A 27105-nucleotide genomic window follows, 5' to 3' on the forward strand; every position below is an offset into this window, starting at 1 on the left:
ACCACTTAAATACTAAACTCAAAGACCAAAGGAAGAAACTCACCAAAAATAAATTTAACCTCATCACTGTAAACACACAGCCACAACACAAGATAGAATAAGGTATAACAAGAACGACTTAGAAGGGGAAGAGGAAAGTGATTGAGTTGACTTAGTATAAGGAAATAGGAGGCCATCAGATAACGGACTATCTCATACAGAAGATTTTTTGCCCAAACCTCAAGGTAACCACTAAACAAATAATCAAAACAAAACCACATATGATAAACAAAGAGAAAACTAGAAGAGTCATAAGACAGAACAACCAAACTGAATTGGCAGTCCGAAACAAATGGGACAAGAAACAAAGGAAATGCAAAAGAACCAGAAAATAAGTGACAAAACAGCAACACTAAGCCCTCATATATCAATAATTACCCTAAATGTAAATGGATTGAACTCTCCAATCAAAAGATACAGAGTGGCAGGATGGATTAAAAAGCAAGACCCAACAATATGCTGCCTTCAGGAAACACATCTTAGCACCAAAGACAAGCACAGGCTCAGAGTGAAAGGATGGAAGACAATACTCCAAGCTAATGGCAAACAAAAGAAAGCAGGTGTTGCCATACTCATATCAGACAAAGTAGACTTCAAGATAAAACAGGTGAAGAAAGACAAAGAAGGGAAATATATAACGATAAAAGGGTCACTCCATCAAGAAGACATATCACTTATAAATATATATGCACCCAACATAGGAGCACCAATGTACATAAAGCAACTATTAACAAACCTAAAAGGAGACATCAACAACAACACAATAATAGTAGGGGATCTTAACACCCCACTTACAACAATGGATAGATCATCCAGACAAAAAGTCAATAAAGAAATAGCAGACTTAAATGAAAAACTGGACGAGATGGACCTAGTAGACATATACAGAGCACTCCATCCAAAAACAGCTGACTACACATTCTTCTCAAGCGCACATGGAACATTCTCTAGGATAGACCATATGTTCGGAAACAAAGCAAGTCTCAATAAATTTAAGAAGATTGAAATCATAACAAGCATCTTTCCACACCATAAGGCTATGAAACTGGAAAGGAACCATGAAAAAAAAACTGGGAAAGTGACAAAAATGTGGAGAATAAACAACATGCTACTGAACAACTAATGGATCATTGATGAAATTAAAGGAGAAATCAAAAACTATCTGGAAACAAACGAAAATTATAATATGCCATATCAAACCATATAGGATACAGCAAAAGCGGTCCTGAGAGGGAAACTCATAGCAATACAAGCCCACCTTAACAAACAAGAAAAAGCCCTAATAGGCCACCTTAAATTACACCTAACACAACTAGAAAAAGAAGAACAAACAAAGCCCAAAGCCAGCAGAAGGAGAGAAATAATAAAAATCAGAGCAGAAATAAATGATATTGAGACCAAAAAAACAGTAGAAAGGATTAATGAAACAAAGAGTTGGTTCTTTGAAAAGATAAACAAAATCGACAAACCCTTAACCAGGCTTACTAAGAAAAAAAGAGAAAAGGCTCAAGTAAATAAAATTAGAAATGAAAGAGGAGAAATTACAATGGATACCACAGAAATACAGAGGATTATAAGAGAATACTATGAGAAATTATATGCCAATAAATTGGACAATCTAAAAGAAATGGATAAATTCTTAGACTTATACAACCTCCCAAAATTGAACCAAGAAGAAATGGAGAATCTGAATAGACCAATCACAAGTAAAGAGATTGAAATAGTAATCAAAAACCTCCCAAAAAATAAAAGTCCAGGACCAGATGGCTTCTCCAGTGAATTTTACCAAACATTCAAAGAAGATTTAATACTCATCCTTCTCAAACTATTCCAAAAAATAGAGGAAGATAGAACACTTCCTAAATCATTCTACGAGGCCAACATCACCGTGATACCAAAACCAGACAAAGACAATACAAAGAAAGAAAATTACAGGCCAATATCGCTGAGGAACATTGATGCAAAAATCCTCAACAAAATATTGGCAAACCGAATACAACAATACATTAAAAAGATCATACACCATGATCAAGTGGGATTTATACCAGGGACGCAGGGATGGTTCAACATCCGCAAATCAATCAACGTGATACATCACATCAACAAAACAAAGAATAAAAACCACATGATCATCTCAATAGATGCAGAGAAGGCATTTGACAAGATACAACATCCATTTATGATAAAAACTCTCAATAAAATGGGAATAGAAGGAAAGTACCTCAACATAATAAAGGCCATATATGACAAACCCACAGCCAACGTCATACTCAACGGGGAAAGACTGAAAGCCATTCCTCTGAGAACAGGAACAAGGCAGGGCTGCCCACTCTCACCACTCCTGTTCAACATAGTACTGGAGGTTTTGACATAGTATTGGAGGTTTTGGCCAGAGCAATTAGGCAAGAAAAAGGAATAAAAGGAATCCAAATAGGTAACGAAGAAGTGAAACTCTCACTATTTGCAGATGACATGATTTTATATATAGAAAACCCTAAAGAATCTGTTGGAAAACTATTAGAAACAATCAACAACTACAGCAAACTTGCAGGGTACAAAATCAATCTAGAAAATTCAGTTGCATTTCTGTATGCTAATAATGAACTAACAGAAAGAGAGCTCAAAAAGATAATACCATTTACAATTGCATCAAAAAGAATAAAATACCTAGGAATAAATCTTACCAAGGAGGTGAAGGACCTATACAATGAGAACTACAAGACATTATTGAAAGAAATCCATGATGACATAAAGAAATGGAAAGATATCCCATGCACGTGGATTGGAAGAAGAAACATAGTTAAAATGTCTATATTACCTAAAGCAATCTACAGATTCAATGCAGTCCCAATCAGAATCCCAATGACATTCTTCACAGAAATAGAAAAAAGAATACTAAAATTTATATGGGGCAACAAAAGACCCCGAATAGCTAAAGAAATCCTAAGAAAAAAGAACAAAGCAGGAGGCATCACAACCCCTGACTTCAAAACATACTACAAAGCAATAGTAATCAAAACAGCATGGTACTGGTACAAAAACAGACACACAGATCAATGGAACAGAATTGAAAGCCCAGAAACAAAACCACACATATACGGACAGCTAATTTTCGACAAAGGTGCTAAGAACATGCAATGGAGAAAGGAAAGTCTCTTCAATAAATGGTGTTGGGAAAACTGGACAGCCACATGCAAAAGAATGAAAGTGGACCATGTGCTATCGCCATTCACAAAAATTAACTCAAAATGGATCAAAGACCTGAAGGTGAGACCTGAAACTATAAAACTCATAGAAGAAAATATAGGCAACACACTATTTGACATTGGTTTTAAAGGAATCTTTTCGGATGACATGCCTACCCAGACTAGGGAAACTAAAGAAAAAATAAACAAGTGGGACTTTATCAGATTAAAGAGCTTTTATAAGACAAATGAAACCAGAATCAAGATGAACAGACAACCAACCAGCCAGGAGAGAATATTTGCAAAACGTACATCTGACAAGGGGTTGATCTCCATAATATATAAAGAACTCACACAATTGAACAACAAAGAAATAAACAACCCGATCAAAAAATGGGCAGAGGAAATGAAGAGACACTTCTCCAAGGAAGATATACAGATGGCCAATAGGTACATGAAAAGATGCTTAACATCACTAATCATCAGGGAAATGCAAATCAAAACAACACTAAGATACCACCTCACGCCCGTTAGAATGGCTATAATCACCAAGACAAAAAACAACAAATGTTGGAGAGGATGTGGAGAAACAGGAACCCTCATACACAGCTGGTGGGAATGCAAATTGGTGCAGCCTCTATGGAAATCGGTATGGAGATTCCTCAAAGAATTAAAAATAGAGATGCCCTATGATCCAGCCATCCTACTACTGGGAATCTATCCAACGAACATGAAATCAACAATCCAAAGAGGCTTATGCGCCCCTATGTTCATTGCAGCATTATTCACCATAGCCAAGAAGTGGAAGCAACCTAAGTGTCCCTCGACTGACGATTGGATTAAGAAAATGTGGTATATATATACAATGGAATACTACTCAGCCATAAAAAAGACAAAATCGTCCCATTTGCAACAACATGGATGGGCCTTGAGTGTATTATGTTAAGTGAAATAAGCCAGAAAGAGAAAGACAAACACTGTATGATCTCACTCATATGTGGAATATAAACCAACACATGGACAGAGAAAACTGGACTGTGGTTACCAGGGGCAGTGGGGGTGGGGGGTGGGCACAAGGGTGAAGGGAGTCATATATATTGTGATGGACAAACAGAAATGCACAACCCAAAATTTCACAATGTTAGAAACCATTAAAACATCAATAAAAAAATGCAATATCTTCAAAGCACAATAAAGCAAAGCACAATAAAAAAAATAAATAAATAAACATTTTGACTTTACCAGTAGCAATTAGTCTATTTATGTTGAATATCATAGCAGACATATTTAGGTTTAAATTTACCATCAGACTGTGTTCTTTTTGTTACACTTGGTGTATTTTCTTATTTTTCTATCTTAACTCTGAAATTATTTTTGAAAAATAATTCTCCATTTTACCCTTTCTCTTTGAGGATTGTACAAGTAGTTCTCTTTAGTAACCTCTAAATTTCAGCTTATTTTCAAAGGTAATCACAATTTCAAGTTAATTAATACTTTCTATTCCTATCTTGAGAATACATGGATATTACAACACTAATCTATTTACCTTACTTAGCTTATATTTTTTTTATTATTGACATATTAAAAAACAACTAAGGATACGTGCGTAGATCATAAGTAACAGCAAATTTCAGAAATTCCGGAGTCTGAATACACTTCTGTACGTAGATCCTAGATGAAGAAACAGCAAATCGTTAACACTCAGAGGCCCCCTGGTTCCCCCTTCCAGTCACTACCCCTAGAGGTAACCACTGTTCTGACACCTAACAACACAGATCAGCTGTTTCTGTTTTTTATTTTATATAAATGGAGTAATAGCATGAAGGCTTTTTTTATTCCTTATGTTGTTTATGAATATATCTACACTGTTCCAAGTTTTTGTGAATCCTGCATTGCCATTTTTGTGTAGCATTCTGTTGTATAAATATTCAATTATTAATTTAATCGTTCACTGTGTATGAGCATGTGAGTGGTTTTCAGTTTGTGTCTATTAGGAACAGTGCTGGTATATGAGTTCTAGAAATTGAGTTTTGGTGATACATTTGTCAATTAGTGTTTGGTATATAAGTAGTAGTCAGACTGTTGGGTCAGAATATCAAATCTGTTATCTTTATTAAATATTTCCAAACATTTTTCGAAATATTTGTATGAATTTTCATACTCACCAGTGGTTTATGGTTTAAATCAGTGATTTATGTTTTATTCACATTATTGCCAACAGTTGATAATACTTGTCATTTTCTGCATTCTGGTTGGTGTGTGATAGTTCCAGGTATTTATTGGGTTTTAGCATTCTGGTTGGTGTGTGATAATTCCAGGTATTTATTGGGTTACATTTCATTGATTACTACAGAAGTTAAGCCTCTTTTGATATGTTTAATTATCATTAGGTTACCTCTTGTTGAAATGTCTTTTGTATATTTTCCCCCTTTTTGCTATTGTGTTTGTCTTCTTATTCTTTTGTAGGAGTTGTTTATACATTTGTTACGAGTCTTTCTCTCCCTGTCTCTCAATCTGTGTCTTCTGATGATGATTATTTTTAAATTTTAATATCTAATTCGTCATTCTCTCTATAGTTAGTCTTCTGTTCTGTGGCAGAACTATTTTGTTTACATCAATATATTTATATTATTTAGCTTTAAATTTTAGGTGAGCAATCCATACCAAAAATTTGTTGTGCTATAGTGAAGAATTAAATTTTTTCCATTATGGCTAAAAACTTTAAATTTACTCTGAAAATGTTGTATTCAGTTATCTTTTCATTGGCTCTTACCTCTCACTGATTCACTGAGGTTATCATCACCTCATCCACAGATCTGACTTTTCCTTCATGTCTCATGGTCATTCTCTCCAACTCTTCCTGCCTCCTGAAATCTTCACCAATCCCAAAATCACAAAAGCATTGTCATTTTTGGTGTCATCAGTTCAGCTGCAAATAGTCTATTAGCTGCTTGGAACTAAACAGAAGTGGACCTCACTGGTGTTTGTGTGCGGTCACTCTCTTCCTTGATGTGTCCTGATCCCTCCCTCTGCTTCTCCACTGAATTCAGCAACATTAAGTAAAACGCCAAATATATTCTTTGGAATTTTGGGGAAGGGAATAACTGACACATTTATAGCATGTTGTATACAGGTGCACATGTCACCATCCTGTTCTATGTGATGCCATGGATGGAGGGGAGACTAGGTACAGGGGAGTCTGGAAGCACCACAGTTCACAGGGTTAGGCATGGTTGCATTCATGGGCAGAAAGTGAGAAGCCCCTGATCCTAGTCACTCTCTAAATGCTGACAGCCACAAAAAGAAAGCAACAAAAATCTTGCAGTGAAGAGCCAAAGAGAATAAATTATCCCTATTATGCTAAGCATCCCATCATGGTAGTCTCCTATAGCCCCTTGAATTCTCCTACATATTTGCCAGGGACGGTGTAGTATTACTAGAGCACCTGAATCCTTCAGATGTTAAAGTCCTATTTTTCCCTTGGGAAATAGAACCGATATTCAAGGGATAGGGTTTGGGAGGGCGTACATTGGGAAAGGAAGGTACTATAACCATGGAGATAAAACTCTTTGGATGAATTCAACTTCTTGTTGTTTTTTCTCCTTCAGAATCCTTAGTAAGAACTGATGTGTTACATGATGTCCTTCTTCACCTTATAAGTTTTAGAGGGAGTTATGCCCACTAGGAAGAAGTGCAGGTAGTGAAGTGATAGTGAGATCAACGCCCCTGACATCTGCCACCAGTGGGTGTGAAAGGATTTAGCCCAATTGCCTCCATCTTTGGTGTTCAAAATTTTTACCATGTAGATGATGTTCTGTTTGTTGGCAATTCAGAAATCTCTGTTAGTACATCTGTTTATCAAGTGTTATCCCATGTCTGACTCTAGCTGATGAATCATGACAAAATTGACAGTCCTGCTTACCAGTTAAGGTTCATTGGAACTATGTAAGCAAATTTCCATATTCAACCCTTCCAGCAGTAAAGTAAAATTAATTTTCTCTTTGGCCCCTGCTATTATGTGAACATTTGTGTCCCTCCGATTTTCATATGTTGAAACATAACTCCCACGGTAATGGTATTAGAAGGTGGGAATTTTGGAAGTAATTAGGTCATGAATTGTGACCTCATACACTAAAATAGTGCCCTCATAAATGGTTCCGTAGAAAGCTCCTGTGTCCCTTCCGTCATTTGAGTACACAGCTGGAAGCTTCTGTCTATGAACCAGAATGTGGGCTCTCACCGGACACTGAATCTGCGGCTGCCTTGATCTTGGACTTCCCAGCCTCTGCCACTATGAGAAAAAAATATCTGTTGTTTATAAACTTCCAAGTCTGTGGTATTTTGTTTTAGCAGCCCTAAAATCTAAGGCAAAAATTGTTAGTGAGAAACGGGGGTACACCTGTAAAGATACATAAAAATGTGAAAGTGGTATTGGAAGTGACCAATGGTAGAGGCTGAAAGAGTTTGGAAATGCATACTGTAAAAATTCTGCATCACCCTGAAAGGACTACTAAAGGTGATGCTGGTGAGAGAACAGAAGGGAAAGGACAGAGCTGTAGAGAGAACCTCAAACTTAGAGAATACCTAAGTGGTCATGAACAGAATGGGGTAGAAATATGGACTCTAAAGGCCATTCTGATGAGCTCTCAGACAGAAATGAGAAACATGTTATTGGAAACTAGATAAAAGGTGATTGTTGTTAAAATGTGCAAAGATCCTGGCTGAATTGTGTTCGGGTTAGTGTTTTGTGCAGGGTACACCCTGTGAGCAATGAAATTAGATCTTTGGCTGGGAAAATTTCTAAGCAAAGTGTTGAAGGAGCAGCCTGATTTCACTTGAATACTTACAGTAAAATGAAAGAAGGGAGAAACTGTGAATATGGAATTAGTAATCAAAAGAGAAGCACGGGCCGCCCCCTGGCTTAGCGGTTAAGTGCACTCGCTCCGCTGCTGGTGGCCCGAGTTCAGATCCCAGGCGCACACCGACGCACCGCTTCTCTGGCCACGCTGAGGCTGAATCCCACATACAGCAACTAGAAGGATGTGCAACTATGACACACAACTATCTACTGGGGCTTTGGGGGAAACAAAAAAGGAGGAGGATTGGCAATAGATGTTAGCTCAGAGCTGGTCTTCCTCAGCAAAAAGAGGAGGATTAGCATGGATGTTAGCTCAGAGATGATCTTCCTCACAAAAAAACAAAAAAAGGGAAGCAGAACTTAAGACTGGAAAATTCTTATCCAAAAATTTAAAACAACTATGATTATAATGCTAAGGGCTCTAATAGATAAAGGAAGCGGCATGCAAGAACATATGGGCAATGTAAGAAGACAGATAGAAATATTAATAAAGAACCAAAAATAAATAATAGAGATAAAAAGAAAATTAATAGAATGAAAAATGTGCTTGGTGGGTGTCTTGACATGAGTACAGTCATGTTTGGCTGCTGCATTGACTTTCAGCCACCAGCACACAAAGAAATATAAAGCTGCTTTCTGTGCGGTGGGACCTGGCCTTTCTCCCACGGAGATAGTTGCAATTTGTAAGAATTTCAATGTCCTTTGGGCGTCATGGTCTGGGGAAGACTGGCCATCTGTGCCGGGCTGGGATGATAACTAGGAAAAACAATGCACGTACACAACTGCCAGGCTGGGACGATAGCCAGGAGGCTCAGTGCACGTATGCCACTGATAACCATTTATGTATGGAAACACTGAATGCTTGCTCTGAAAAAAACCTCTGTAACTGCTTACTCTGAAAATTATTGATGCTATAAAAAACTGCTGGAGACAGAGGCCCGGTGAGAGTTCCACCTGTGGAAGGGACGCCTTGCCCAGGACCTGTGATTCCCGCCCAGCCATGTCCATTGAAAGGGCTCTCCCAGCAGTGGGGCGTGGATGTTGTGAGTAATTGATTCGTTGTAAAGTAATTGATTTGTTGTGAATAATTGATTTGACGTGTTCTCTTTTTGGTCAACCTGGTGTTTCTCTTTCTGGTTGATTTGTCTCATTTCCCTTCAGTCGATGAGGATGTTTTCCCTTTCCAGTCGATCTGATGTTTTTCCGTTTCATTATCTGATCTATTCGAATCTGCTGTTATCTCAGTCGATGTGAATGTTTTCCCTTTCCAGTCGAGCTGATGTTTTTCCCTCTTAGTATTCGACCTATTCGGATCTGTTTGCGGACTATCACCTTTACTCTCCTCTATGTAAAAAAATATACCTTCAGTCCATTTGTTTGGAGTGGAAAGTTTCTTTTACGTTTCCTATCGAATCCCCCAAACCTCTCATAACAATGGGCTTATTAGTAGACTGGACATGGCTGAGGAAAAATATCTCTGAGCTTGAAGACATGTCAGTAGAAACCTCCAAAGCTACAAAGTAAAGAGAAATTGGTCTGGAGAAAAAAAATCAGCAGAATACAATATTCAAGGGTTGTAGGCAACTAAATGGTGTGACATGTGAGTAATGGGTAGACCAGAAGGAAAATGAGAGAGAAAGTAATGGAAAATATTTGAAGCAATAATGATTGAGACTTTTCACAAATAAATATCTGACACTAAAACCACAATATCCAAAGCTAGACAAGGTAAAATCATTACTAATAAAGAAAATTATAGACCAATATCTCTTAGAAACATAGATGAAAAAATCCTTGACAAAATATTAGCAAATTAAATTCAACAATGTTTTAAAAGAATTGTATACCTTGACCAACCAGGATTTATCCCAGATACTCAAGGCTGGGTTAACACTCCAAGATCAAATAATTGTATTCATCTCAACAACAGCCTAGAGAACAAAAATCATATGATCATATCAGTAGATGCAAAAGAAGCTTTCGACAAACTCAAAACTCATTCTTGATAAAAATTCTCAGTAAACTAGGACTAGAGAGGAGCTTCCTGAAGATGATGAAGAAAACCTACAAAAACTTACAGCTCACATCTTACCCAATGGTAAGAAACTCAAAGCTTTCCTGCTCAGGTCAGGTCCAAGGCAAGGATGTCCCCTTTCCCCTCTCCTTTCCAATATTATACAGGAAGTCCTTGCTAATGTATTAAGAGAAGAAAAAGAAATAAAATGAATACAGATTGGGTAGAAAGAAAAAAAATAAGATAACCCGATAAAAATGGGCCAACAAAATTATTAGACACCTCCCCAAAGAAGACACATAGCTACTAAGCATATGGAAAAATGACCCACATGTTATGTCATCAGTGGAATGCAAATAAAAAATACAAGTGTATACCGCTGCCCACCTATTAGAATGGCGAAAATCTGGAACACTGACAATAAAAATGCTGTAGTGGATGTGAAGCAACCAGAACTTTCATTTATTTCTAGCAGAAATGCAAAATAATACAGCTACTTTGGAAGACAGATTGGCAGTTTCTACAATATTAAACATATTCTTACCATACAATCTAGCAATTTTGCCCTGTGGTGCTTACTAAAAGTAGTTGAAAACATGTCCACAGAAAAATATGCACATGGATATTCATAGAAACTTTATTCATAATTGCAAAAAATGGAAAGCAACCAAGGTGTTATTCAGTAGATGAATGGATCAGTATACTCTGTTAGATTCTGGGAATGGAATACTATTCAGCACTAAAAGGGTAAGGTATCAAGCCATTAAAATACATGGAAGATACTTATATGCATGTTATTAAATGAAAGAATCCAATCTGAAAAGGCTACAAACATATGTCTCCAACTATACAATATTCTGGTAAAGGCATATTTATAAGATGGTCAAAAGTCATTGGTTGCCAGGGTTGGTGGAGGAGTAGGGATGAATAGTCTAAGCATAGACGATTTTCAGGATGATGAAAATAATCTATATGATACTCTAATGATGGATACACGTCATTATACCTTTGTTCAAACCCACAGAATGTACATCCCTAAGAGTGAAGCATAAGGTAAGCTACAGACTTTGAGTATTTATGATGTGTCAATGTAGATTCATCAATGGTAGCAAATGGACCACTCTGGTGGGGGATGTTGATAATGGGGGAGGTTGTGCATGTGTGGGAGCAGGGAGTATATGGGAAATGTCGGTACCTTACTATCAATTTTTCTGAGAACCTTAAACTACTCTAAAAAAAATTCTTTACAAATTACATTGGTATGTGGAACATGAAACACATATTTGAGATTTTTTAGAGAATCAATGCTCTCAAATTTTCTTACTTGAAAAATGGATATGATTTTCTTCTTTAAGATAATGCAAAGTGAAATAAGTCAGAGGGAGAAGGTCAAATACCATATGATTTCCTTCATTAAGTAGTAGATAATAACAACAGTAAACAAACACATAGGGACAGAGATTGGATTGGTGGTTACCGGAGGGGAAGAGGGGAGGGAGGAGGGTGAAAGGGATAATTCGGTACATGTGTGTGGTGATGGGTTGTAATTAGCATTTTGGTGGTGAACATGATGTAATCTATGCAGAAATAGAAGTACAATGATGTACACCTGAAATTTTTACAATGTTATAAACCAATGTTGCTGCAATAAACAAAATTAAAAAAAAAAAGATTTATCTTAGTAAATGCACTTTAAAGATGTGAGAAATATAAATACCAAAGGGTGTGTGGAGAACAACCTGTTCCATCCCAATTCATAAAACACACACACATGCTCTGACAAGCAACAGAGGAAAAAATTCTGATCTGTTAATTCAGTTATAATGTATATTACTTAACGTAGATCTTGAATTCCTTTTCATATTATTAAATATGCCTTTATGGCATCATTTTCAAAGGCTTGTATTCATTCCCACAACAAACTGAATCCATCCTGCATTGCTGCTTTTGGTTTATTTCAAAAAAACTGGGACAGGCAGTTATATGTTGGATTGTTCTGTGTATTCACTTGGCCCCTTGGAGGGGAGGGGGTGAAAGAGTGTGAGGACTCAGGGTAGCTTTAAGAAAAATTCCGAGGGTAGATGTCTCACACACCTGATGCCATCACCTGATTTCTGCCACCCCTGCACCCTGAACCCTGCACATGTGCACTAGATAATGACATTGCCACAGCCGTCCAGGAAGAGCTCAGCCCCTAGGAATCTGGCCCAAGGGGCCTGTGCTTTTGGAGTTTCCTGCCTCAAACCCTCACGCTACTCAGTGGTCTCAGGTGTCCTGTGTTAGATAGCTCTAGTTCAGTGCTACTGAAAACCAGTTTAGGGGAGAAACGACAGCACCAACAGGGGATTGTTAAAGATGCCATTTCATGGGCTTCTCTGCAAACCTGCAGAATCATAACTTCTTAGAGTAGGATCCCGATACCCAAGGGATCTGTGTGCACGTTACATCTTCAGAAGAAATGCTTAGCTAACTGGTTCCCATCCAGGTTCCCATTAGGATCACATGTGGAGTTTTGAGAACTATCATCACCTGTGGCCTCCCCCCCACAGAGTCTGTCTGTTGGTCTGGGTGGGTGCATCAATGTTGCTTCAATTAAGGGCTCCAGGTGATTCTGAGGTGAGGTCAGGGTTAAGCAGATGGGCTCTTGGGTACATTCATGAGAGTTGAGCACAGGCTTTGTTCCAACTGGAGATAACAGGGCCAGCTCTACATGGACTTGGAAGGGGAAGGACAGTACAGACCTATTCTCCATCTGTAGCAGAATTTTAGGACATCTGTGTGAGTGCAGAGCCTGTGGAGAGAGGAAACAAAGCACACAATTTGGTCTCAGTGTAGGAGATCATTATTCCTGAATCTCTCCTGTGACAAAGGATGGGAGAGGGGGACTTTTCAATATTTCAAGGCTTCTGCCTGTGGGTGTGGTGGTAGCAGATGACGGGGCTGTGCTCACACTTATGAAGGCAGATTCTCAAGATGCAGATGTGATTCCTCCACATAATATCGCCTGAGAAAACAACCTGGAGCAGGAAGAGGAAGAGGAAGAAATGGCAGGTTCTCAGGTAAATGTCCTGCCTCAGCTCAGAGGCTGTGTCCACTTTTCCTCCTGAAATGCCATGGATTTAGAACCTGCCAACCTTTAATTTTCTACTTCTGCTGTTGCTGCCCAGTGAGGTTATTTTCAACTACTTTTTTTCCCTTTCCTTCTTATGATCGTCAAGGTCAGCTCTTTAGAATACTTCTCCCATGTGCCCCAGAGCCTTTTCTCCATTCTCTCCATCCAGGCTCCCTTTACAGCATGAAGAATTCTCACCATGAATTAATGATGTTCAACTAATGGAATTATTCCCTTTGTGACAGATCAACATGGGAGGTGTTGATATCCAGGATTCCTATTGAGATGGGTTCCGATGGTCAGATATCAGCGAAGGAAGGGAAAACGTAGTTTTCAGTTTTCATATGGATGCAGCATCAGCTCCATAGAACAGTGTTAACAAAATTCACTTTGAAATAGGGTGGCATTAGTGGCCCAGAAAAACTCAGATTTCTTAAAAAGAAGAGTAATTAGAAGAGACTTGCTCACTATCTTTGTTAGAAAGACTTACTATTTAAATGCACTATTAGAGTTACAGAACATGAGAGGTATATGTGGACTGAAATTTGCAAAAAGTGATGTGTATTCATAATCAAATTTAGACTATGATTTCCCTATTTATTTTTGCCAATAATATCACCGCGCTGATGATGTGTCCTGTGTGCTTCAGTCACCTGATATCAGTTTGTCCCATTACAGCTGATTTTCACTTGGTTCTGGTGCTCTCTGCCAGATTTCTGCATTATAGAGTTAATATTTTTCCTTTAGTATTAATAAGAGTGTTGGAGGGATTTATCAAGAGATGTACAGAAGCCATCACATTTAATCTGGAAACTCCTTTTTCTTCTTAGTTTCTCTTTGCAGTTTGATTTGGAAAAAGAATGCTCTCACCTTTGTTTACTGAAGACACTGGCTTTTGCAAGGACAAGTTACAATCAATGAGGCCTCAGTTCTATAAGATTCCATTTCATTTCATGCTCATGTCATAGACACGATCTTCTTTATAACTTTTTTGTATTTTCAAAGAAATTTTTAAGAACTATATGAATTTGTGCTCAAGTGTGTTGTTTCTAAAATATAGCTCAACACAAATGATAAACAAATTGTGAAAGAGATGTCTCAGAAACAATAGCCCTAACTTATTTTATGTCATTGTGTGTTCATTTCCCTAGTGCATTTAAAAAATACACATAGATTTATAGATTTTACAGAAATGACAATAATATTGATTTCATTGATATGAAAATTTTCTTCTCTATCACTTTCAGTATGTCCATAGTTCCCATTTGTATGCATGCCCATGTGCATAAAATGTTAACATTATTTGATCTGTTCTTTCTTGTTTCCCTCTTAATTTGTTTCTATTCTTCTCAGTTACAGAACCTGCTAGAAACACACATTAGAGTTGTCTCTGTATCGGTCTGTGTTCTTTTAAAATAAATTCTAGTTCAGATTAACTTTTCGTAAAACCCAGGCTCTACTATTCACTGGATATTTGACAAAACATTCTCCAAAAAGAGGAAAAATAATATTCTTGTTCTCATATTATGTGGTTCATGTGATAATACATAACATACTGTTAGAATGATATCTAGTACATTGTAAATTTTCAAAAAGGATTGTTGTTGCCACACTTACTGTGCTATTAGAACCTGTAGTTTCCACAACTCTTTCAGTTCAAAGTCAACATGGATTCTTCCCTTCTTGGTCTACCTCTTTGCTATGCAAATGTGTGGCCCTTGTACCAGAGGCTTTACCGTCAGACGTTAAAATGACATTATTAAAAACGCGGAAACCCATGCCACATCCCAGAACTCCTGAATCAGAATTTGCATTTTAACAAATCTCCACTTCATTGAGGAAGAGTTAAAATTTGCTAAGTGCACTTTAAACTCACCATCACTGTTTCATGTGAAAAATATTCACAACTTATCCTGCCTGATATAAATACGGCACTCACAAATGCATATGCCTGTACTGATGCTTTAATTTTATAATTTATCTGCCACAGGAGTATAGTCTCTACAGCGGTTTTGTGGATCATATGTCACCCTCTTTCCTCAGAGTTCCAGATCATATTGTAGAATATTACTTTGTTAAAAACTATTAATTACATATTTCAGGTCACTCTCCTAAGTCAGAATCAGACCCCTTTAATCTCTCATTTCATATCGTGTAAAGCTATGAATTCTGCCCAAAGACACTTGGTAAATGTGTGTTTTATTCCAGGGACTGTTGACCTTCAGAGATGTGGCCATAGAATTCTCTCAGGAGGAGTGGGAATGCCTGGACCACACGCAGCAGGAATTGTACAGGGATGTGATGTTAGAGAACCACAGGAACCTGGTCTCCTTGGGTGAGGATAACTTCCTTCCAGAATTCATAATCCACCCTCTTAGAGTTTTGATTCCTTTGTAGAATGTTTCCTAGGAGCTTCTGCTTCCTACAGTAGAGTTTCAGATTGCTGCTTTCAAGGAAAAAAATGGGGAAGTGTTAGTGTAGAAAAGAAAGGCTTCATGAAGTTTCATCATGACTTTAACCTTCCCTTTTCTTGAGGTGATCTGCATCCTTCACTCTATATTAGTGGTAATTCTATAAACTCAGTTCCATAAAATAGTGTTCCCCTCACATTAAAGTGCAATTTCATCTCTTATTTTTAAATTTTATTTTATTGATGTCATAATAGTTTATAACAGTGTGAAATTTCAGTTGTACTTTATTATTTTTCAGTCACTACAAAAATGTGCCCCTTTACTCCTGTGCCCACCCCTAAGGCCCCTCCCCTCTGTTAACCACGAATCTCTTCTCTTTGTCCATATGTTAATCTTCCACATATAAGTGAAATCATATGGTGTTTGTCTTTCTCTGTCTGGCTTATTTCACTTAACATAATACCCTCAAGGTCCATCCATGTTGTGAATGGGACGCTTTTGTATTTTTTTTTTTTAATTTGCATTTCTTTTTTTTTTTTTAATTTTTTGTTTATTGCAGTAACATTGGTTTATAACATTGTAAAAATTTCAGGTGTACATCATTGACCTTCTATTTCTGCATAGATTACATCATGTTCACCACCAAAATACTAATTACAACCCATCACCACACACGTACCGAATTATCCCTTTCACCCTCCTCGCTCCCCCCTTCCCCTCTGGTAACCACCAATCCAATCTCTGTCCCTATGTGTTTGTTTATTGTTGTTATTATCTACTACTTAATGAAGCTTTTGTCTTTTTTATGACTGAGTAGTATTCCATTGTATACATATACCACTTATTTATCTATTCATCAGTCAATGGGCACTTGGGTTGCTTCCATGTCTTGGCTGTTGTAAATAATGCTACAATGAACACAGGGGTGAATAAGTCTCTTTGAATTGTTGATTTCAAGTTCTTTGGATAAATACACAGTAGTGGAAAGGCTGAGTCACGTGGTATTTCTATTTTTTTTTTTGGCTTAAATCTATTTACTTGGTAAATAGTTTTTTAATTAATTAATTTTATAATTGATGTCATAATAGTTTATGACAGTGTGAACTTTTAGTTGTACATTATTGTTTGTCAGTCACCATATAAATATATCCCTTCATCCTTTGTGCCCACCCCCTAACCTTTCCCCATGGTAACCACCAAACAGTTCTCTCTCTCCGTGTGTTAGTTTATCTTCCACATATGAGTGAAATCATGCAGTTTTTGTCTTTCTCTGTCTGGCATATTTCACTTAACATCATACCCTCCAGGTCCATCAATGTTGTTGCAAATGGGACAGTTTTGTCTTTTTTTATGGCTGAGTACTATTCCGTTGTATATATATGTACCACATCTTCTTTATCCAATCATTAGTCAAGGGACACTTGTGTTGCTTCCACTACTTGGCTGTGGGGATTAATGCTGCAATGAGCATAGGGATGCATAAGCCTCTTTGGATTGTTGCTTTCAGGTTCTTTGGATAAATACCCAGTAGTGGGATAGCTGGATCATAAGGTATTTCTATTTTTAATTTTTTGAGAAATCTCCATACTGTTTTCCATAGAGGCTGGTCCAGTTTGCATTCCCACGAGCAGCAAATGAGGGTTCCCTTTTCTCCACCTCTCCAACATTTGTTATTTTTTGTCTCCGTGATTATAGCTACTCTAATGGGTGTAAGGTAATATCTTAGTGTTGTTGTGATTTGCATTTCCCTGATGATTAGTGATGTTGAACATCCTTTCATGTGCCTGTTGGCCATCTGTATATCTTCCTTGGAAAAATGTCTGTTCGTATCCTCTGCCCATTTTTGGATCGGTTTGTTTGTTTTTTTTTTGTTCAGTTGCATCAATTCTTTATATATTATGGAGATTAACCCTTTGTTGGATATATGACTTGCAAATACTTTCTCCCAGCTGGTGGGTTGTCTTTTCATTTTGAACCCAGTTTCATTTGCTTGGCGGAAGCTCTTTAGTTTGATGAAGTCTCGCTTGTTTATTTTTTCTTTTGTTTCCCTTGTCCATGTAGACATGGAATTTGAAAAGATCCTTTTATGACCAATGTGGAAGAGTGTACTGCCTATGCTTTCTTCCAGGAGTTTTATAATTGGGTCTTACCTTCAAGTCTGTGCTCTATTTTGTGTTAATTTTTGTGTATGGTAAATGAAGATGGTCTACCTTCATTCTTTTGCATGTGGCTGTCCAGTTTTCCCAGCACCATTTTTTGAAGAGACTTTCCTTTCTCTATTGTATTTTCTTAGCTCCTTTGTCGAGGATTAGCTGTCCACAGATGTGTGGTTTTATTTCTGGGCTTTCAATTCTGTTCCATTGATCTGTAGGTCTGTTTTTGTACCGGTACCATGCTGTGTTAATTTTTATAGCTTTGTAATATATTTTGAAGTCAGGGATTGTGATGCCTCCAGCTTTGTTCTTTTTTCTCAGGATTGCTTTAGCTATTCAGTGTCTTTTGTTGCCCCATGTAAATCTCAGTATTCATTCTTCTATTTCTGTGAAGAATATCATTGGAATTCTGATTGGGATTGCGTTGAATATGTAGATTGCTTTAGATAGTATGGACATTTTAACTATGTTTTTTCTTCCAATCCATGTGCATTGGATGTCTTTCCACTTCTTTATGTCATCATTGATTTCTTTCAATAATGTCTTACAGTTTTCATTCTATAGGTCTGTCACATTGTTGATTAAATTTGTTCCTAGATATTTTATTCTTTTCGTTGCGATTGTAAATGGGATTGTATTCTTGAGTTCTCTTTCTGTTAGTTAGTTATTAGAGTGTAGAAATGCAACTGAATTTTATAAGTTGATTTTGTACCCTGCTACACTGCTGTAGTTGTTGATTATTTCTAATAGTTTTCTGATGGATTCTTTAGGGTTTTCTATATATAAAATATCTGCTAACAGAGAGAGTTTCAACTCTTCTTTGCCTATTTGGAATCCTTTTATTCCTTTTTCTTGCCTAATTGCTCTGGCCAAAACCTCCAGTACTATGTTGAATAATATTCGAGTGGTGAGAGTGGGCGCCCTTGTCTTCTTCCTGTTCTCAGGGGGATGGCTTTCAGTTCTTCCCCATTGAGTATGACGTTGGCTGTGGGTTTGTCATATATGGCCTTTATTATGTTGAGGTACTTTCCTTGTTTACCCATTTTGTTTAGAGTTTTTATCATAAACGGATATTGGATCTTGTCAAATGCCTTCTCTGGATCTATTGAGATGATCATGTGGTTTTTATTCCTCATTTTATTATTGTGGTGTATCACATTGATTGATTTGCAGATGTTGAAACATCCCTGTGTCCCTGGTATAAACCCTGCTTGATCATGGTGTATGATCTCTTTTATGTATTGCTTTATTTGGTTTGCCAATATTTTGTTGAATAGTTTTGCATCTATGTTCATTAACAGTATTAGCCTTTAGTTTTGCTTCTTTTTGTTGTCCTTGTCTCGCTTTGGGATCAGGGTGATGTTGGCCTCGTAAAATGTGTTACGAAGTGTTCCATCTTCTTCACTTTTTGGAATAGTTTGAGAAGGACAGGCATTAAATCTTCTTTGAATTGTTTGGTAGAATTCTCTGGAGAAACCATCTGGTCCTGAACTTTTATTTTTGGGGAGGTTTTTGATTACTGTTTCAATCTCTTGTGATTGGTCTGTTCATATTCTCTATTTCTTCTTGATTCAGTTTTGGGAGGTTATATGAGTATAAGAATTTATCAATTTCTTGATTGTCTAATTTTCTGGCATATAGTTTTTTCATAGTATTCTCTTATAATCCTTTGTACTTCTGTGGTATCCATTGTAATTTCTCCTCCTTCATTTCTTTTTTTTTTTTTTAATTTGAGCCTTCTCTCTTGTTTTCTTAGTGAGTCTGGCTAAGGGTTTGTCAATTTTATCTTCTCAAAGAAACAGCTCTTACTTGCCTTGATCTTTTCTACTGTTTTTTTTTTTTTGGTTTCAATTTCATTTATTTCTGCTCTATGTTTTTATTATTTCCCTCCTTCTGCCAATTTGGGGATTTGTTTGTTCTTATTTTTCTAATTCTGTTATGTGTAGTTTAGGATTGCTTATTTGAGATCTTTCTTGTTTGTTAAGGTGGGCCTATATTGCTATCAATTTTCCTCTTAGGACCACTTTTGCTTCATCCCATATGAGTTGGTATGGTGTATTTTCATTTGTCTCTAGATATTTTTTTGATTTCTCCTTTAATTTCTTCAATGATCCATTGGTTGTTCAGTAGCATGTTGTTTAGTTTCCACATATTTGTCACTTTCCCAGCTTTCTTCTTGTAATTGATTTCCAGTTTCAGAGCATTATGGTCAGACAAGATGCTTGATATGATTTCAATCTTCTTAAATTTATTGAGGCTTGCCTTGTTTCCCAACATACAGTCTATCCTTGAGAATGGTCTATTTGCACTTGGGAAGAATGTGTATTCTGCTGTGTTTGGATGGAGTGCTCTCTTTATAACTATTAAGTCTATCTGGTCTAGTTTTTCTTTTATGTCCACTGTTTCCTTGTTGACTTTCTGTCCAAATGATCTATCCCTTGATGTAAGTGTGGTGTTAAGTTCCCCTACTGTTATTGTGTAGGGGAACAATCTGTCTCCTTTTAGGTTTGTTAATAGTTGCTTTATGTACTTTGGTGCTCCTGTATTGGGTGCATATCTATTTATAAGTGTTATGCCTTTCCGGTGGAGTGTCCCTTTTATCATTATATTCTGCCCCTTTGTTTCTCATTGCCTGTTTTATCTTGAAGTCTACTTTGTATGATATAAGTATGGCAACACCTGCTTTCTCTTGTTTGCAATTAGCTTGGAGTATCCTCCTTCATCCTTTCACTCTGAGCCTGCGTTTGTCTTTAGAGATGAGATGTGTTTTCTGAAGGCATCATATTGTTGGATCTTGTTTTTTAATCCATCCTGCCACTCTGTGTCTTTTGATTGGAGAATTCAATCCATTTACATTTAGAGTGATTATTTATATATGAGGGCTGAATGCTGCCATTTTATCACTCATTTTCTGGTTCTTCTGTATTTCTCTTGTTTCTTGTCCCTTGTATTTCAAACGGCCAATTCAGTTTGGTGGTTCTCTTTGATGGTTTTTGAATTATTTATCATTTGTGTCTCTGTTCTGATTATTTGTTTAGTGGTTATCATGAGGTTTGTGTAAAAAATCTTGTAGATCATGTAGTCCATTTTCTGATAGCCTCTTATTTCCTTAGTCTAAGACAATTCCATCCCATTCCTCTTCCCTTTCTAAGTTATTATTGTCACAACTTCTTCCATCTTGCATTGTTAGTTTGTGGTTAAAATGAGAAGAATATAGTTATTTTTGATGTTTTTCTTCCCTTTATCTTTAATGTTATAATTAAGTGTTTGCTAACCTGTTCTGATACAGAGCTGCAATTTGATGATTTTGTCTGCCTATTTAACTCCTTGCTCAAGGCTTTGTAAACACTTTCTTTTTCTTTCAGCTATAAGGGCATTCTTGATTATTTCTTGTAGTTGGGGGTGGTTATTGTGGTGCTGAGCTCTGTCACCTTTTGTTTATCTGGAAAGGTTTTATTTCTCCATATGTCTGAAGGATATTTTCACTGGATAGAGTATTCTTGGCTGAAAGGTTTTGTCTTTCAGAATTTTGAATGTATCATTCCACTCTCTCCTAGCCTGTAACTTTTCTATTGAGAAATACACTGAAAGCCTGATAGGGGTTCTTTTGTAAGTTATTTTCTTCTGCCTTGCTGCCCTTAATATTTTCTCTTTGTCATTGACTTTTGCCAGTTTTCCTACTGTATGCCTTGGAGAAGGTCATTTTTATTTGATATAATTAGGAGTTCTGTTAGCTTCTTTTACTTGGAATTCCAGCTCCTTCCCCAGGTTTGGGAAGTTCTCAGCTGTTATTTCTTTGAACAAGCTTTCTGCTCCATTCTTCCTCTCCTCTCCCTCTGGAATATCTATAATCCTTATGTTGCATTTCCTAATTGAGTTGAATAATTCGTGGAGAATTTTTTCATTTCTTTTTAGTCTTAGTTCTCTCTCCTCCTTCACCTGAAGCAGTTCTATATTTCTGTCCTCCAGATTGTTAATTCTATTCTCAATAATATCAGCTCTGTTATTCAAGGGACTGCAGATTTTCCTTTATCTCATTCATTGTGTTTTTCATATCCAAGATTTCTGATTATTTTTTCTCTATAGTTTCAATCTCTTTTGTGAATAATTCCCTGTGTTCATTAATTTTGTTCCAGATTTCATTAAACTGCCTTTCCTAATTTTCTTGTAATCCATTAAGGTTTTTTATGATAGCTCTTTTGAATTCTCTGTCATTTAGTTTGTAAATTTCTGTGCCTTCAGGATGAATTTCTGAGTGCTTGTCATTTTCCTTGTGGTCTGTGGTATTAATATATTTCTTCATACTATTTGATGGTGTGGATTTGTGCTTTTGCATGGTGATAGTATCTGGTCACAGTTCCACCTGCCACCACTCGGAGGGTGTCAGAAGTTGTGTGTTCTGAGCCTGCTGCCATCCCTGGTGTCTGTGCCTTCCTTTGGAATCTATGTTGACAGCCCTTCTTCATTGCCCGCTCAAACTGCTGTTTTTCTAACATATGCATGAGCCCTCTGACAAGTACCCCTTGCTCTGGCAGAGCTGGTGTGCCGGGTGGGGATAGGGGTTCTTTTTTCATGTGTGCAGTCCTGGGGTCTTCTCACTCTGCCCTTGCTCTCTGCCCTCTTGGCTTGCTGCCTTGATAAGGACACCCCCACAATAACTTAGTCTCCTCTGTGTGGAGCTTTCCCATGAACTGTGAGGAAACTTGGATAGTGAAGCCATTCCCATGGAAATCTGCCCCTCCCCCCCTTTTCTCAGAGCCAGTGCATGATCCCTTTACCTCCTTCCACTTCTTCCTGGGAAGTCTAGCACCTCCACCATCAGACATATAGCTGTGTGGGTCTCTCAGATGTCTTTTGTGTTGTGTGAATGTCTCTGTTGGTTTATGAATTTCCTTTTTGATGTATATTAGGGGGTAGACTCTAAGGGAAGTGCTCATTCTGCCATGATGCTGACATCACCTCCTCCCATCCCTTATATTTGACTCAGTAGTAATTAGGAGTGGAACTCAAGATCTGAAAATTTTAAACATAGTCTAGTATAGGAAAGAAGATGTCAGAAAATAGTACTTTGGGAAATTATTTTCTAGAATATTATAATATTCTACAACATCCTCTCTTCTCTCTTGAGCACAATACTTGATTGTAAATTGGAGAATCTCCAGCAAAACTCATGTTTCTTGTTTTAATAAACAGGACTTGTTGTCTCTAAGCCAGACCTGGTCAGCTTTTTGGAGGAAATGAAGGATCCCTGGGTTGTGAAGAGGAAGGAGACAATAGTCACATACCCAGGTAAGTGGGAATGAGTAAAGCAGATGACACAGCCGAGAGCTGCAAAGGTCAAGGAGGAGGCCAAATCTTAAGATGTGTTTTGGGAATATTTATTTCAATGGAAATTATTTTTGAAAAGTCTAGGTTTATTTCTGTTGCTGTCATAGTGGGACATCTGCTGCCCTCTCTTGCCATGCTCCTAAATCCTCTAAGCCTTCTCCTTCTGCTCCAGTGACCGTCCATCACATTCACAGAGAGAAGCAAAGTCTGCCCCTTTTTCTGTGAGGGCCTGCATGACATCCATTGCCTTGGGGACCTGGGAAAAATCTATGCACATTTCTGAGGAACTCTATGTTAAGTCATTTTTTAGGTTCTGTCTTTACTTCGTGTCATAAGTGTGTGAGGAGAGTGGTAGGGATACTGGGTTTTGGTGCAGAAATCCCAGTAACACTGAGGACAGATATCATATGCTTTCGGCTCTATAATTTTCAATCTATGGAGACTTCAAACATATCCCTAAGATGTTCCGATGCAGAAATGTTATTACAGTACAAAGCACTACGCTGAAATAAGGAAATGTAATCCTCTATTTCACTCCAGAATTTCCTTTTCCTTGTGTGAACTAACATGAAAAATTTCAAATCTATAAGCCCCAATTCCTCAATGGTAAAATAGTTTAATGTATCTATGTACCTTATAGAATTATTAAATAAATTAATACCATGGGGGAGCTTAGAACATTGCCTATCGTATATTAAAGTCTGAATTATTATTTTATTTATTAATAACTATAATTTTATAATTTCATCTTGTTTAGCATGAAGTTTCCCAGGACTGTATCCTATAAATTTTCACTCTCCAATTAGTTCTATGTCAAATTCATCCATGATTTTAGATAAAAATGTTCTGATATAACACACTCAAATGTACACATTTAGTAAGAATTGTGTTTGATTATCAGTAGGAACTCCATATTTATGAAAATCCTTGGTTCATAAATTTAAGTTTACTTCAGGCAAAAGTAGTCATTATGTTTTTCATCAAATTTCCACAACGCCTGTCTGAATCATGGTATAATTTAATCCCAAATGTTTATTTTATGTAACAGTGATTTTCTACATATTTTACAACTTTCATATTGTTCCTTTATTTAGAAATGAAGGGATTTTTTTTCTTCTAAACAATGGATTACAGCCGTTCCATCTTGCATAAGAACAGCAGCAATATATTAATAATATAATAAATTTTTCTAGTGTCTTTTACATGCTTATTCATTCAAATTTTTCAGCAGTACTTTCATGAATGATTATAAGGCATTTTACTTTGAAATTTTCCTGCTATATAACACATGCCAGTCATTGAAAATGCTAGCTCTTCATGGTCCCACAGTGACAGTTGAAACTTATAGTTATATAGAGGGATTTTTTTTAATAATACATCTATATTTTATTTAGAATTTTGGAAGCTAAATTTTCTCATAATCCTATTTTTCAATTCCATAAGCATGGGCTTTCTTTTTTTTTTCTTTTGTGAGGAAGATCAGCCCTGAGCCAACACCCATGCTAATCCTCCTCTTTTTGCCGAGGAAGACCAGCCCTGAGCCAACGTCTATTGCCAATCCTCCTCCTTTTTTCTTCCCTCAAAGCCCCAGTAGATATTTGTATGTCATAGTTGCACATACTTCCAGTTGCTGCATGTGGGACGCAGCCTCAGCATTGCCGGAGAAATGGTGTGACGGTGTACGCCCAGGATCCGAACCCAGGCCGCCTGCAGCAGAGCGCCCGCACTTAACCACTAAGCCGTGGGGCCGGCCCCTGGGCTTTCTTTTCTATAGTAGTTTCCTCAAAATTAGTTAATTGTGTTTTCTTAACCTATATGTTATGAATGTGAATAATAGTTAACTCAGTACCATTAGGACAATGTGGAATTTTTTGTGTGTGTGTGTGAGGGAGATAAGCCCTGAGCTAACATCCGTGATAATCCTGCTCTTTTTGCTGAGGAAGACCAGCTCTGAGCTAACATCTATTGCCAATCCTCCTCCTTTTTTTTTCCCCAAAGCCCCAATAGATAGCTGTATGTCATAGTTGCACATCCTTCTAGTTGCTGTATGTGGGAAGCGTCCTCAGCATGGCCGGAGAGGCAGTGCATCGGTGCACGCCTGGGATCCGAACCCGGGCCACCAGTAGCGGAGCGTGCGCATGTAACCGCTAAGCCACAGGGCGGGCCCTGTAATTTAATTCAAATATGAATCAGCCGTATGTCTGTTGCTAATATAATTATGTGTGTGTTTGTCTATAAAATTATTACCCCTACTCTGTCTGTGAATTATCTGGTTTATTTCCTTTTTTGGTTAATGACCAATGGTTGTTTCATTCCATCTGGGTGAATAGTCATGGAAATAATCTTAACTTCGCATCTATTTATTGATGAATTTATATCCTCTTTATGTGAAAAGAACATTTTTTTAATTAAAGGTAATTTTTGAAAAGTTTTATAACTCTATCACGTTAGGTTTTTTTTTTTTGTTCTGTTTAATTGTGGTTAAAAACACATGACAGAAACTTTACCATCTTTAATGATTTTTACCTGTACAGGTCAGTAGTGTTAAGTATATTCACATTGTTGTACCACTGATCTCTGGGAATTTTTATTTTGCACAGCTGACTCAATACACATTAAGTAGCCACTTCCTCATTTTTCTCTGCCCCAAGCTCCTGCCAACTACCTTCCACTCTTTTTTCTTTGAGGTTGATTATATTATATTATTTACATAAGTGGAATCCTATGTAACTCATATGGAAACTCTCTTTTTGTGTCTCATATATTTCACTTGACATAATGTCCTCAATATTTATCCATGTTATATCATGTGAAAGATCTGTTTCCTTTTCAAGGCTGAATAATAATCTATTGTATGTATATGCTACACTTTCTTTATCCATTCTTTTATTCATGGACACTTGGCTTGCTTCCACCTGTTATCACTTTGGTGAATAATGCTACAATGTACATAGGTGTGCAAATAACTTTTGCAGATCATCGTTTGAATTATTTTATATGTATACCCACAAGTGGGATGGCTAGATCATGTGATCATTCTATTTTTAATTTTATGAGACTCCTCTATAATGTTTTTAATAATGGTTGCACCATTTTATATTTCCACCAACAATACATAAGTGTTCCAATTTCTCCATATCTTTGCAAACACTTGTGTTTTTTTCTTAATTTAATAGTGGTCATCCTAATGGGTAAGATGTGATACATCATTGTGGTTATTATTTGTATTTCTCTAATGATTAGTGATTCTGAGCATCTTTCAAATGTTTGTTATACATTTGTATATCATCTTTAGATTAATGTTTATTCAATCTTTTGCTAATTTATTTAATGAGTTGTTTTTGATGTTATTGATTAGTAGAGTTCTTTACATATTCTGTATAATAACTACTTATCAGATATATGCTTTGCAAAATTTTTCTCTCATTCCACAGGTAGTCTTTTCACCCCATTGATTGTTGCATATAATGTGCACAAGGTTTTTCATTTGATGCAATCCCAATTGAAATTTTTGCTTTTGTTGCCTGTGCTTTTGGTGTCATAAACAAGAAATCATTGCCAAATTGAGTGTTATCGATTTTTTCCCCTATGTTTTCTTGTAATAGATGTACATTTGGAGTTTTATGTTTAATTTTTTTTTTTTTTTTTTAGTGAGTAAGTTTAGCCCAGGGCTAACATCTGTTAGCAATCCTCCTCTTTTTCTGAGGAAGATTGGCCCTGGGCTAACATCTGTGCCCATCTTCCTCAACCTTATATGGGACTCCACCATAGCGTGGCCTGACAAGCAGTGCATCAGTCAGTGCCCAGGTCCCGAACCTGCAAACCCGGGGCTGCAGAAGCAGAGTGCACGAACTTAACCAGTGCGCCACCGGGCTGGCCCTATGTTTAAATCTGTAATCTGTTATTGAGTTAATATTTGTATGTGGTATTAGGTAAGGTTCCAACTTTATTACTTTGCATTTAGCGATCCAATTTCCCCAACACTGTTTAAGAGACTGTCTTTTC

General features: G+C 37.1%; 2 protein-coding genes across 2 annotated transcripts in view; both read left to right on the forward strand.

Moving 5' to 3' along the window:
* LOC131397312 (zinc finger protein 208-like) overlaps nucleotides 1-27105 on the forward strand; it is a 649542-nt gene that overhangs the window by 121704 nt on the left and 500733 nt on the right. The window contains 1 exon segment of the mRNA XM_058530105.1: nucleotides 11139-11149. Within this exon segment, the coding sequence (XP_058386088.1) occupies nucleotides 11139-11149 (11 nt within the window).
* LOC131397346 (KRAB domain-containing protein 5-like) lies at nucleotides 13141-23075 on the forward strand. Its single transcript, XM_058530146.1, has 3 exons — nucleotides 13141-13155; nucleotides 15417-15543; nucleotides 22966-23075. The coding sequence occupies exons 1-3, from the start codon at nucleotides 13141-13143 to the stop codon at nucleotides 23073-23075; spliced, it is 252 nt and encodes an 83-aa protein (XP_058386129.1).

Source organism: Diceros bicornis, chromosome 34, assembly GCF_020826845.1.
Source record: "Diceros bicornis minor isolate mBicDic1 chromosome 34, mDicBic1.mat.cur, whole genome shotgun sequence".
NCBI classification, from domain to species: Eukaryota; Metazoa; Chordata; class Mammalia; order Perissodactyla; family Rhinocerotidae; genus Diceros; species Diceros bicornis.

Coding starts and splice junctions, on each gene's coding strand:
- LOC131397346 (XM_058530146.1), top strand. Junction 15,544..22,965: donor CAGGAACCTGGTCTCCTTGG/GTGAGGATAACT, acceptor TTTAATAAACAG/GACTTGTTGTCTCTAAGCCA.